Source organism: Pezoporus flaviventris, unplaced genomic scaffold, assembly GCF_033815535.1.
Source record: "Pezoporus flaviventris isolate CSIRO_AGI_PZ_B2104156 unplaced genomic scaffold, CSIRO_AGI_Pfla_v1 ptg000057l, whole genome shotgun sequence".
Taxonomy (NCBI): Eukaryota; Metazoa; Chordata; class Aves; order Psittaciformes; family Psittacidae; genus Pezoporus; species Pezoporus flaviventris.
In genome coordinates, this window is record NW_026892605.1 from 6,898,897 (window position 1) to 6,913,319 (window position 14,423).

At 38.8% G+C, this 14,423-nt stretch overlaps 1 protein-coding gene across 2 annotated transcripts in view; it reads right to left on the reverse strand.

Annotated features, from left to right (window-relative positions):
* Positions 1 to 417: 417 nt before the first annotated feature.
* Positions 418 to 14,423, reverse strand: part of RAI14 (retinoic acid induced 14) — an 87,475-nt gene continuing 73,469 nt past the window's right edge. The window contains exons 8-18 of one of the 2 annotated variants that reach the window (XM_061469523.1): positions 13,716 to 13,822; positions 11,295 to 11,473; positions 10,606 to 10,634; positions 9,542 to 9,628; positions 8,915 to 9,001; positions 8,189 to 8,246; positions 7,721 to 7,839; positions 5,678 to 7,204; positions 4,336 to 4,485; positions 2,693 to 2,758; positions 418 to 2,437 (exon numbers count right to left, since the gene is read on the reverse strand). In XM_061469523.1, the coding sequence (XP_061325507.1) occupies positions 2,360 to 2,437; positions 2,693 to 2,758; positions 4,336 to 4,485; positions 5,678 to 7,204; positions 7,721 to 7,839; positions 8,189 to 8,246; positions 8,915 to 9,001; positions 9,542 to 9,628; positions 10,606 to 10,634; positions 11,295 to 11,473; positions 13,716 to 13,822 (2,487 nt within the window). In that variant the 3' untranslated portion in view covers positions 418 to 2,359. The remainder of the gene's footprint in view (positions 2,438 to 2,692; positions 2,759 to 4,335; positions 4,486 to 5,677; positions 7,205 to 7,720; positions 7,840 to 8,188; positions 8,247 to 8,914; positions 9,002 to 9,541; positions 9,629 to 10,605; positions 10,635 to 11,294; positions 11,474 to 13,715; positions 13,823 to 14,423) is intronic. The other variant, XM_061469524.1, reaches the window with a different exon arrangement.

Genomic DNA, 14,423 nt, shown 5'->3' on the forward strand with positions numbered 1-14,423 from the left:
ATATACATACTTTCACTGTAGCTCTGTGTGAAGTGCTAGCTGATAGAGAAAGGCAGCTTTGAAAGACAGCACCAGTCCGTGCTACTGCTCTAAGGTAGTTTTAAACATAGCTGGAATGCAGCCAGTGGCAAATGGAAGACCTGTGTTACTCTAGCAGGATGTCCACATGAGAAATGGTTCTGAGCTTACCAATCAGACAGAAGGCAGAATGTGCAAAACTGATTGCACGGGGTTTGGAGTGGATTCTATTCTAAGGACAGAAAAAGGAAGTCATTAATCAAGTTGCAGTTTCAGGGAGAAAACGATGTTTCATCCGACAGTTACCTAAACATGAGATACAGAACATATTTGTGCTATAACAGTGTAGCGAGATATTCCTCAATGCAAAAAGTAAATGAACACACAAAAAGAAGATGAAAAAAATGGAAATAGTTTATTTGCTGCATAAGGAAACTTCTTGCAAATTACATATAAAGAAACTTGCTATGCTGTAGTATATAATTTTCAATATTCCACAAAGATAATTGTAATAAATATACAAACCAAAACAAAGTAGAAGACTAAATCCATCAGCCAACCTACAAAATGGTTCATCAAGTTTTATACTTTGCAGCGTTAGCATGCGTGAAATCTTGTTGTTCATTCTGAAGTGCTGCAGCAAAATTCTTTTCACATTTCTTTGGAGCATTTTCAAAACCATCTAACTACAAAATACTGTTAAAAATTAGCAGGCATGAGTTAAACCACCCAAGGAAAGTAACACCAAGGTCTAACTAATGCAAACGTGTGATTTTAATTTTTGCTTTTAAAAATCCATTTTAGTTTTGCCAGGGTTAGGAATTATCTGGTATAAGTGCACTATGAGTACAGCCAGCCTGAGGCACTGCTGACTCTTTGTCATATTACAACTCTATATAAACTTCACTGATTATACAGCTCTGGAAGATTTCTCTATTAGAGACACATCCACTAAGACGAATAACAGAAATACCATACTGAAGCTGCAAGCGAGTTAGAATGGTTGTACCCTCAAGTGCAGTGTGTGCTTAGAACACTCTTCCATGGTTTCATATTATACCACATCAGGCATTTTTATTTGACATGAAATTCAAAAGTGATGACAAAGGCTTTACTGGTGCCCCTGGCCTCTAGAAACAACATGCTGAAATTTTTGACACCTTTTGCTGTTCTACACCTATCATTTCTACATGTTTTCAAACAGGAGGCTGAACTGCATTTGACATTTCACTGCTCTGGACCACACTGACAGACAGGCCTATTACTCCATACAGATCTTTTACAAACTGAAAACACCCCACTATGCTTCAGTATTAGTGAATACTTGGGGATATAAGAAGAAACTCTACAACACGATTACCTAAAAATATTTGTTAATAAGCTTAATGCAAACATTATGTAGAAAAAATGGTTTAGTTACAAAAAAAAAAAATCATTATAGGGCCAATAAAAATATACTGAAGAGAAGATCTTTACAAAAGTGAGGTTAGGAAGTATGAGGCATTGACATTCACTGTAAACATCCTGTGTTCATTAGAATCCCTTGTCTAAAGTGTATGTTCTGGTTTTGTTCCTGAGCTTCATGGCCAACACTTGCATAGATAGCTAAACCTATCATAAAGGGTTGTTTATACAGGCGTTTCTGCACTGCTTCTGTACAGAACTTCCTTAAACTAATGATTTTTCCTTTTTGAAATAGTTTCACTCCACTACCAGGCAGTTCAAGGAAACTATGAAGCATGGATTAATTTCTGTGCACTTAGTGCATTGGATGGGTTGGGACACCTACCTTACGGTGTGTTAATCTTAAATAATATTACACTAAGAAGTATAGCTGTTTGATGTTCTGGCGTAGCATAAATACCTCACTTCTGGTCTGCCAAAGACTGCATATGGCAAAAACTCAGGAATCTGAGTGCTACAACATCAAACAACCAAGTTAATCCCCAATAACAAGATGCAGCTTATAAACAGTACAGAAGACCTTATAGAGAATTTCACCTTTACTCAGGCAACACGAGTGCTTTCCTCGAGATTAACCTTCCTCTATTGGAGGAAGCTAGAAAGTACTTTCAGGGTAAACATGACATAGAGTGGCCCAAGTAAAAAGTCTGAAGCACATACTTGTATTTTGGATATGAAAAGCAGGCATGTGCTTCGTTACTGCACACATGAACACACATGGGAAGTGGTAGAGACAGACAAAAAATCCCCCTCAGAAACAGCACAATAACACAAAAGCAGCAAATTGCCAATTTAAAATCTTATGTTAAGGCAAATCTAGATAAACACCCATAACAGGATTAATAAACAATGGGAGTTTTCCTAGGGTTTTTTTTGTTTACTTTTTCTGTGATTGGCTTTTACACATCGACAAAATTTGTTTCAGCACTTTCTGGACATCTTCATCCATTTGACCCTAGACAAGGGGAAAAAGAAGCAAAGAATTCAAGTATCTCTCTATTCATTAAGAAGATTTACAAACTATTTTTGAGGTTTGTAAATTAATTAGATCAATTTCCCAAAAGGAATCAGTGTTAAATTTGTGCTTAAGCAGTCACACCTTTTGGGTAGGATGTCTTTAGTAAAACATGCAAGGCTTTTACGAGATCTGCAGAAGAAACATCTTTCATTAAAATACCAGCACTGTGTAACTGACAATATGCATCCCTACCTGCACAGCATAGAGAAGATGCATCCTGTAAACTGAGACGATTTCCTGATGTTGTTTCTTTGTTTCCTGTAAAATAGCAGGAAGTCACAGAGCATTCACAACTGTTGAATTCAGAACTTCCCAATTAAATTTAGGCAGTTCTGGGGCACTACAAACCATAGTCTTATGCATGCATGGAAAACCAGCTCAGAAGTACTCTACCACTAGCCATCCAAAATGTAATTTGCATCAAAGTGTGGCCCACAGAAACACCGTAATTTTACCCATCTCAATAGGAAAGTGGGTGAGATGTCATTAGTTGTTAAGAAGCACTGAGCCACAAACATGTAGAAGGAGCACATATTCCTGAGTTTATCAGCAACCAGAATTGAGGAGAACCAACAAAATTCTGACAAATCAATCTCCAACTGCAACTAAGCTCTTCCCTGCAGTCAATGACCCATCTGTCAGCTATTGGCTTCCCAGGGAAGAGGAAGTGCTTACAGAGGCCTTAACCCATGAAATCCTCAGTTAATTACTGTACAATCAAACAAGGATCACCCATCTCCTTTTCCATAACCAGAGACTGCCAGAAAAGAAGCCATCTTTCCAAATAAATGTGAATCTGCTAGGAAAGCTAGCCTACAGGAAGGAAAGAATGCTTCTGTCTTGTGTTAAATCCTGACCACTTTCCTGATATGTTGCGTATCTTTGCATCTACTTTGCTGGTCCTTAAGTAGTGGTAGATAAAGGGTTCTTTTGGACCTGGTGGACTGGGATAAGAAACAGTATAGGCCTTTACACTGACAAAGTGCACTACTTAACTGTCTGCCTACTTATGCCTCCTCACTGCAAGGGAATTTTTCTGGCCCATATGCATATTGGCTTTTCCTTCTGTCTGCTGGGGAAGGTAGGAAAGCTGACACCAGGTGAGCAATGTAGCATGTCAGGCTGGGAATTCTCCTTTCAGAGTCACTTCAGAGATCTTAACAAAGGCCTCTGGTGAGTACTACCTTCTTTTTGCCCTCAGCAGTGAACTTAAGTGCTCCTTGGGAGAGGCAAGCTCTCCCAAGCTTTTATTTTGCTCTCAATAGCAGTTATGACTCAAACCAGCTTAGAAGACTGGACCTTTGATGCAAAACCAAATACAATTAAAGACAAATCTTTAAGCAGTTCGGAATTTCAGATAATAAACTGTGCTTCCCTATAAGAAGATGGATTTGCTTGATTCGAAGCTTCATGCCTTCAGTGACTACTTTCTTCCAGAAAGTTGGACTTATTTTAGTTTAAAAACCCAAAGATTCCAGCTGATGAAAGTTTTTGAGAAAATGCACAGATCTACTGCACATCAGCCCTATTTTTCACAAATCAGGGTTCCAGCAGCAGGTCTGGTCACTGCATTCCACTACAAGTACACAAACTTGGGCTCACTATTGATCTGAGAGGGTGTATTGGGGAAAACAGCTTCAGTTAAGACTATATCTGAAGAGCAATTTGTGATTTGTAGATTCCTACATGTATCAGACAAACAGAGAGATTACAGTATTTCTGGATGAAAATCCATTTCCTTGTGCTCTCATTTTAAATGAGGCAGAGTGAAGAATGGCACATGTAGCTTCAGAGAACTGGGAATAACGGTGGGCTTACCAAATGATTACACTTACCGCCAGTTGGTTTTGCAACTGCTTCACTTGTTGCTGCAATGCCTCCAGCTGCTGGCTTTGTCTTTTGGGGGTACTGGTTGAGTAGGAAAGCTGAGAAAGGCTGTTCAATGCTTCTTTCAATTTGCTAATTTCCTTGGACATTTCATTGATCTAGGGAAACAAAAAATAGCTTTTCATGACAAGCTGCAAGGGGTGCAAATAACCCTAAGATGTGGGTCTCATCTTAGGGTTATTTGTAATTCACATTTAAGTCATGGGGAAAACCAGGATGTAAGTAAACTTAATGGACAGAGATATCAAGTAAGCAAAAGGTTACAGTGCTTCTCTAACCCAGCTCCTAGCCCAGATGGGCTAAGAAAGTTGGGGCTGTTCAGCCTGGAGAAGAGAAGTCTATGTTGAGACCTCATAGCAGCCTTCCAGTATCTGAAGGGGGCCTACAAGGGTGTTGGAGAGGGACTCTTAACTAGGGACTGGACTGATAGGTCAAGGGGTAACAGGTTTAAACTTGAACAGGGGAAGTTCAGGTTAGATATAAGGAGGAAGTTCTCTACTGTGAGGGTGGTGAGGCACTGGAACTGGTTGCCCAAAGAAGCGGTAAATGCTCCATCCCTGGCAGGTTTCAAGGTCAGGTTGGACAGAGCTTGGGTGACATGATTTAGTGCAAGGTGTCCCTGCCACTGGCAGGGAGGCTGGAACTAGATGATCTTAAGGTCCTTTCTAACACAAACCATTCTGTGATTCTATGAATATGCATTTCTTGCTCTGAAAGACAGGAATATTTACAAACATGGACTGCATTTACCACATTTACAAATACTGCTGCTGAACATAAGACAGAAACCTACCAAAAATAGACCAGCTATTCACAGCTAGCAAAATACATAGCTTCTTATAAAGAAATTTGTAGTAAGGGATATAGTAACTGCAGAAGAAAAATAGTGAAGTAATGCTAAGTTTGAGATGATTTAGTAGAATCAGAATAGCGAATTTTTGTTCCTTTCTGATCTTTTGCTTTCTTGTCTCCCTTGGAATCTCTTCCTGCTGTAAATCCCACTTCCTTGACTTCAGCTGCCTGAATAGCGTGAACCCAACCTGAGCAGAACTTCAAATAAACTGAAACACCATTCATATCTCCACAGGGGAGAGAAGCTAACTGTAGAGTCAAACATATTGAAAACGTCTTTGACTTTGACATCTGAATTTTTAGATAGTAAATGCATTCAAAAGTTACTCCACTCTGCGACTTTTGACAGAGCATTGTCTATTAGGTCACCCATGTACCATGCAACAAGTTTTTAAGTCTGAACTCAAGTAACTACCCGCAGCACAGTGAATCACTAACCTTTTTATCTTTATCCTCTTCTAGTTTTGATGAGCTTTCAGAACATCTTTTCATTTGAAGAAGATCTTCTTGAGCTTGATGGTACCTTTGCTGTAGATCAGCCACCTCCCGATCTTTTGCTTCAAGCAGAGTATGCATACCTTCTTTCTCTTCTTTCAAGCGTGAAACTTCATTTCTCAGTTGCATGGCATCTAAGTACACTTTTTCCTTGTCATGGATTACATCCTTCAGTTTGGATGACAAAACATTAACTTCACGCTCTAGTGATGACTGAAGCTTTTCATATGTAGTCTTGGGTACCATTGCTTCATTAATTGCAGCCTTTTCTTCCAGTAATTCCTTCTGTAAGTTTCTTACTTCACTTTCCTTGTTGGTAAGCAACCCTCTGAGCTCGTTTATTTCTTCCTCCATTTCCTTCAGAGTGTTTCCAAGTGCATTCATCACCTGCTGGTGTTCAGTAATGGGCAAAGAGTTTTGTTTCTGAGCATCTAACAGTTGCTTTAGTTCTTCTGCTTCATCTAATGCTTTTGTGTACTGGGATTTCATTTCTGATAATTCACTCTCTGCTTTGTATTTCAGAGAACTTGTTACTTGCATCAGTTTCTCATGTTCTTCTCTAGGAATGTAGTCCAAAGCTATATCATCTGGAGTTTTTCTCTTCCTATAGCCTTCCAGCTCTATTTGTGCTTCTTTGTACAACTGAGATAACTCACTAAGTTGTCTATTGAGCTCCTCTATCATTCTGTGCATCACATCCTTCATTTCTCCAGCTTCAGCACTAGATTCCAACTGTGTCTGATTTTTCAGCTTGTCCTGTAGCCTTTTAATTTCCTCTTGCCCTTCTTTGTACCTCTCAATCAACAATGCTTTCTCCTGATTAATGTTTTCAATAACTGAACAATAAGACATCTTCATTTCCTCACATTCTTCCACAGACAATTTGTTTCCCACATTCTGCTCTCTTTCTTCAAACTTTTTCTGTAGCTCTCTCACTTTCTCTTTTTGTCTTTCACCTTCCTCCAACGCTCTCTTCAATTCTTGCTTAAGCATTTCAACTTCTTCACATGTAACCTTTAACCTACTCATATCAGAACTGGTTTCTTCACTTTCAAAGGCAACAAGACCCAGCTTCATTTGCCTTTGTACATTCAAACCCTCTTTCACAGCTTCCTCATACCTGTTTTGAGTACCTTGGAACTTCAGGTTAAGATCAGAACCATTTTCTGAAATGTTTGTGCTATTTAAATGATCTGTTTCTGGGACTCTGGGTGGGATCTGAGCTTCAATCTGCTTTCTTTGGTCTTCAGAATTTTCTAATTTCCTCTGCACATCCTTTAAGTCTTCCTGGAGGTACTTAGTTTTCACGTCACTGGGGCTTGTCAACTTTTCTTGAGTTTGTGTGGCATTTAATGAAGACTTAAGCTCCTGAACTGAGAATTCATTTTGTCTAACTGCTGTTTGTTCAAACTCTGTTTGGGCTGGATGATAAGATTCTACAATTGAATCCACTTCTTTAGGTGTTCTTTCCTATGTAAAAAAGAAACCCAAACAATGGCACACTGAAAGCAAGTACATGATTATACTTTTTAGAACAGAGCAAGCAAGGAAATGTTGCCACATCCTCCAGAGACAGACAATTGAAGCACCATGGAGGAAAGTTTTAGAAAAATTCAAAGCCCAGCTGCTCCCATTTAGTCATCTACAGCAAGAGAAGGCAGCAAGTGCCAAGCTCCTCTGAAAGTCTGGGCTGATCTCCATAAGCTAATAATCAAAGCTATGCAAATTAAAACTCTGCTAACACAACTGTTAACAACATCTTTTAGAATGTGGTTATCATAATAAACAAAGTTATTCAGCAATTTATGGGAAAAGTGAGATGATCAAAACACTGACTTAATCCCTCGGGGCAGAGCATTTCCATGATCTTACCATCAACAAGCTGGTTAAATTATCTTCACAGTACATCTCTTTAAAAATGGTAAGCAGCTCTTTGTTCTGCTAGCAGATTACAGAGAGCACCAGAACAGCACAAAAATAAGCCACCTGTAATTTGTCCTGCAGCTCCTTATTGTGCAATGTCAAAGAAGCAATTTTTGCTTGCATCAACAGAAGTAGGTCTTGCTGGTCAGCTTCAGAACTCACATCCAGTAAACTATCAGCACCTTTAGAGAAAAAAAAAACAAAAGATTAAAGAACTTTAAAAAAGCTGGAATACCAGCTATTCTAACCTTTCAAATTGAACAGTGATTTCCCATGATGACTGAGTGTAGCAAACTGAGCAAGCAAAGCATTCCTAGGAACTCTCCCCAAAAATGTGTTAGATCACCCAAAAGAAGCAGGAGGTTTTGGTGGGCAGCTGGCAGTGAAATTACAAAACACTACTCCAAGGACTTCTTGTGTTTCTGCTTCTAAGTGGAAGGGCACAGGGGAATTTTGATCAGATTGCAACATTTCACATCATCTAAACCACCTCTCCAAATATGAAAATAAGGATGAAGTGTTATTGTATACCTGTTGTGCTGTCACTCAGTCTGTCTTTATTATCTCGATTCAAGGAGCTGAATTCTTCCTGTTGAGACACCAAAAGAAAATGCTTTCACAAGAAGTACAGTACAGTTCACCAAAGAGAAGTATAAACAGTAAAGATCTTGATGGATAAAGACTGCCAAAGTGGATTTCTCTTACTTCTGGGGTCTTGTTTAATTGTAGCAGGTGGCCAATATTTCAAGATCTGCTAAAGCCATTCAAGTTCCATTGCCCAATTCTCATTAAATATTAATGAAATATGGGCAACTGTCTCAGAGATAGTTTGGAAAGATGCAGCCCCTGTGATAAGTAATAGCAGCATATTGCCATGTATTAGAAGAAAACAAACACTTCACTACCATAAGGTGAAGATCAGACAGAAGACAACCAACCACTTCCCTAATATCTTTTGGTGAAAGGGTCTATACTTTTTGCAGTGCACAATGCCATGCACTTCGCTGACATTACCTAATGAGCTCTCACAGCATTAATACTTATTTTCATAACCATATTCCTAACTTATTCAGTAAACATTAAAGTAATACTCACTTGCTTTATAAATGACACTGAAGTAATTTTGGACTCCTTTTTGTTCCTAAAACTCAGCTAATTAATTCACAGGAGACTGTACAGCAAAATAGGTTATTAAGCAAAATGGATTACTAAGATACTATACTTTCTCTAATCTTCATAAGAAAAGAAAACTGATACCTTGCACCCTTGATCAGCAAAGAAAGCCTGCCCTTTTCCAGTCATGGGAGTTGATGTTGATGAGTGTGGAGAGGACAAATCACTAAGCTGCAAAATATTTTATATAAATAAATATGTATACATACATGTACATGTAACTACCTCTGTAACGTGCCCATACATACACCCATATTAAAGAGTACTTTCTCCTGCACTAAGTCAGTTTCAAAGAGCAGCTCAAATTTTTCAGTGCTTTCCTGAGTCAGTATTACATTTGCAGTGTAGCTGCTATACAGGTATATTAAACCTAACTATTAAACTGCATTTTTTATACTATATATTTTATGTATGTTTTATACTTTAGATGGAAGAAACAATTGTACAGTAAAATTTGTACAGTTGTATCTTAGACCATGCTGCATTTCAAACAATTTTACTTAGTTAACCTAACTGACATGTGCCATGTGTCACATGTTGTCACATGTGCCATGTGTTTTCATGGTGTCATCCTAATTTCAGGAAAAGAACTCTTGGCAAGACAAACACATAAAATAACAGTGACAGAGCAAATCCAGCCCACATCATTCACACCATGTTCAAAACCCTTTTCATCCCTTAAAAGCATCGCAAAATTGGTCTTCTCTTTACCTGAATAGGACTGATAGGAGGAGGTGGGGCTTTGCGTTTTTTTGGAGTTCCACTTCTTTCTGAACTTAATTTAGAGCCTTGATCATGCTGAAAGTTTCACCAGCCAGAAAAGGTAGTTTGTTAGTTTGGTTAGTAAAGTCCCAGCAAGTTGTTTTGTTTGTAAAATAAAAAGTAAAAAAAATCCCACATTAATATCAACTCTTGCAGCTCATGCAATGCCTCTTTTATTTTTTTCTATGTAAAGACCACATGTCTATTAACACAAAGATATTAAACATGCCTGACAATAAGAACCTGCGCCCTTGTAATCCATGCTTCAGTGAAAACAAACAAGATTTAGTGAAAAAGCAGCAGCTGGCAATAGGCTTAGCACTAGATCTTAAAGACTTCCATTCATACATAGTCCAGTCATGCAATTCTTAACAGCTACCATCTTTCCTCTCCACCAGCTTCTGCCTGAACTCCCTGAAAAACCCATGTCTCCACTCAGAGAAAGAATGAACCAATGCAATGCACCTTTATCCACTTCCCAGCCACCAGCAGGTCTACTTGCACTCCAAAATACTAAATAGTAAAATCAAAGAAATGAATTTGTCTAAATCTAGAATTCTCACAGGTGTGGTTCTCCACTAAGATGTAACCAGGGATAACCCTTCAATTGCATGTTTTAGAAATAGGAAACTTTTCTAGATCATCTTCTCTATAGTTTAAACAGATTGGGAGCCCAAAAGCTAAACTCCTACATTACACACGAGAAAAGCGGTATATCTTGCTGTCATGCATATGCACATACACAATGCCCGCCTTTCCTTGTCTCACTGAGAGTGCTGGCTGCTGTTACAGAGAAAAGCTAAATCTAAAAGTGATGTTTCTGAAACATTAAACAAGCAACAAAAATCTTCCATATTACAGAGCTGTCAACGGCAGCACACCTCACAGTGACCTACTACTTACTACTAGAAACACTAACTACTAGTAACTGACTACTTCTAGTCAATTACTGACTGTTTTTTCTTAAATTACAAGGCAATATTTTGTATTTCTAAAACCAAGAGGACAAATACCTGTTTTGCTCTTGTTGGTGACTTTGTATCTGTGAAGCAGAAAAGAACTGGCGTTAAGAACAGCTTTGAAGAAAAAGTTACTTGTCATTTCCTAACCCATCTCTTAGCTCTACTTCGAACACCATAAATACTTTGTTTGGTTTCTGAACTCCTGTCTGAAATCTGAGAATTTCCAAATTCCATTTGAACCATGTAGTTTCTCTACTGTTTTGGGGGGTTTCATGTTGAGATAAAATTTGAAGGATTGTGACAATTCTTACACTCCTATAGTCTCGCACCATTCTTGAACATTAGCTTTCTACTTCAGAGATCCATCAATTTGACCATAAAACCCTCTGTTTGCATTAATTCCTTCTCCAACCCCTCAACTGAGGGGCTCTGTGTTACTCTTTCACATAATAAAAAAGGATCTATTCCAAATTGTATGCAAGACTTTATAATGCTGCCACATCAGCTTACCTTTTCTTTCTCAAAACACCTTTTCTGCTCTGCTTAGTGCTTTATCCCATGCTAAATATTGCAATCTATGGCAAAGATCACATTTTCCTGTTTTGGGAAGCCTCAGATCATCTTTGAAGATGGTTTTTGAAACTTTTCAAGCTACCTTATGAAGTAAATTTTTGCATGGGTGAACACATTTGCAGACAGTTCAAGAAGTGACAAACCGCCAGTCTGCATCTCTTACATACCCACATCCTGAGATAACTTTGATGACAGGAGATTCTGTATCCCTGTATTCTCGGACAGCTTGGAGTAATGCAGGGCATTGTGTCCAAAGACATCTACTAAACTGACATCTGCGCCTTTCTTAAGCAAGGCTTCCACCATGTTAAGGCTACCAGCTTCACAAGCCATCATTAAAGCAGTTCTGGATAAAACAGACAAAACAGAAACACAGAGTAAGTGTCAAGAGTGTACTCTTTAAGCAGCAGCTCATTGTTTTTTCAGGAAAAGAAGGGTGACAGTTATTGTGCAATAAGGCCCAAGATTTTATCAAAGTGTATTGACACATACATGTAACTTGTTTCTCTTTACAAACACCGGCCTACCTGTCCCTCCTCTTTCCCACACTCCCCCGCAGGACCTTCTACAAAGACCTGCCATGCTTTGCACAGGTCTCCAAACATGTCTAAAAATGGGTTCCTGAGTCTAAGAGGAGGCTCGTACATAGAAATGGCTGCAGGATAAAGTCAGACTATCAAATCTCACTGACACAGTCCAATTACAGCTCTGCAAGTGGTGGCACATGAAAGCATTTATTACACTGCTGCTGTCCTTGACATGTTGCTTTTAAGACAAAACAGACAAACAGATTTCAACCAAAAAGCAGAACAAACCTCAAACCCTGATCTAATCAGGTTTTTAAAAAAGGCCCATTAGAGCACCAGTAGATCCCCTCTCCAACACAGGATAGCTAGACAGTGCCAGATCCTACAGTAAGGGTAGCATACAGAAGGAGTGTTTTACTAACAGGCTGTATCTCAATTACTTGAAGGGGTTACAAGAGATGTACAGAATAATTACACACACACTGAAAGACACACCTTTCAAGCACAACCTAATACTGCTTTCCTGCTTGGGCATAACTCCCTTCTCAGTATGAAAGCATGCCTTCACAGGATAGCCAAGTTCACTGACAAACACATTCCACAGTGAAGACATGAAACTGAAAAGTTACTACAGTGATAATATTTACTAGATATTAAGACAATTATTTGACTGATGAATTAACATACTCCCCATAGTGGGTGAGCCCTGGAGAAGCAATGGCTGTTGCAGCACTGTGCTAAAATGTAATGCTGACTGGCAACTTGGCTAACATTTCCAGAGTCACAGGGATGATTTTAGATTACCAAAATAACTTGCTTAGTCTGCACAAGATATGAAATCTGAGATGCCATTTTCAAAGATTACCCCCTTCCTTTCCCAATAAGGCTTCTCCCGTTTTCAGTAAAAACTTAACCATTTTTGTGAACATGAGATACAAGAGTAGTCACTCTCCTTATCAGAAGGAAAGTGAGAAGTAAAATGGTGTATTTCATGTTATATTGTTTTCTTGCTTCTACACACAGTACTTTCTTAAAAGAGAAAATACAAAACCACAAGTCTGTCCTACCTACGACAGAAACACCTTCATCTAATTAAACTAGAAACTCTTAACGCTGTCTGTTGATTAAACAGTGAGACAGTGAGGGGAAGGTAGAGGTCCCAGAGTGGGCAGCACCTCAGGTTCAAAGCACCAATGACAAAGGGGTTTTCTTTAGACAACTGAAAACGAAGATAACACTAACAAACTTTGGACTGATAAAAAACAAGTTAGGGCCCAGTCTTATCCTCCCAGGTGCTGCTGAAGAACAGTATGAGCATTGTGTCACATACAATAATCAAGATTCCTATCAAGTCTAAGTGCCACGTCTTCTCAGCATCCTGCTTTACCTTCAGTTTAACCAACTGGTTATAAAATAGTCCATAATTTTTAAATCTTCATCAGCATCATCAAAACAAAAGCATTTTTCACTGCAAGGATATTGCTTTTTAAAATGTTTTCTGACACACACACACAATCTGTTAATGCAGCAAACCTCTAAATGGCACCTTCTAATACAACAGTATCTCCACTATATAGTTTTGCTGTGTTTTTCTCTTGCTGCTGTGGCAGCATTACAGTGTAAAAAAGTACCCTCCACAGATGTTCCAAGTAACAGTTTTAGGATTTAAGTTGCAGAAACTAAGTCATGACAAGAAGACAGCAGCATTTAAAACTGGGACATGTACAAAGTGATGTGTGGGTAAGTGCTATGAATCAGATTCTTGTAGGAATTACTTACAAATGGGATTTACTGCTATGTTAGCCTGAGGGATATCTTACAGGCACATTAGTTTTACAGTTACATAGTTTCACCTTTTCCTTTTGGCAGAATTCTGTAAGCTTTCTCAACAATCAGGATACGCTCTATAGTACAGAAGGCATTATTTCATTTCACTATTTTGGTGTACATATATTTCACTATGTATGTTTTCACTAAACAGCCACTTCGGGAAGGACTTAAGAAGAAAGCTTCATTTGACAGTCAGCCTTGGGGAAGAATTAGCATTTGAACCTGCTGTACCTTCCATTTTTATCCCTGGTGTTGATGTCTGCTCCATGATCCAGAAGGTGTTTGCAGACTTCTGTATGACCATTTTGCACTGCAAGCAGCAGAGGTATGTTTCCATCCTAGGAAAGCATGTAAAGAAACTATGAACAATAATCCATCCACTTACAAATATCACTCTGAGATTTCAAGGTCAGTCATGAGCATACTTACAAACAAGATGCTATTGGTACCTTTATGTGATGTTATCATAAATGTAGCTGGGTTTACTTTAATTCCTTTCTTGACCACTGGGGATGCAAAGCATTAAGAGTAGAGCAGAAATGCTTTCTGCTGTTTGCTTACAGCTATGACATGATTTTGAAACTTTAAGTAGCATCACAACAAAAATGGTCATTTTAACTAAGTACAAGACAAAGTACTTAATTTCATACACAGAATAACTTAGTTGGAAGACACCTTTAGAGGCTGTCATGGTTTAAACCCAGACGGTAACTCAGAACCATGCAGCCACTCACTCACTCCCCCTCGTTCTTCCCCCCAAATCCCAGAAGGATGGGGAAGACAACCCCACCTCTGCTATGGCAAACTGCAAAAGGAAGTTCCTCCACAAGAGAAATCCAAGAAGAAATATAAGCATAGTATTGCTCTGAACTGCTGCACTTGAGATTGACTGGAGTGGAGGGTGGTAAAAGTTCTTAAGTATCTGAAGGACACAATGGG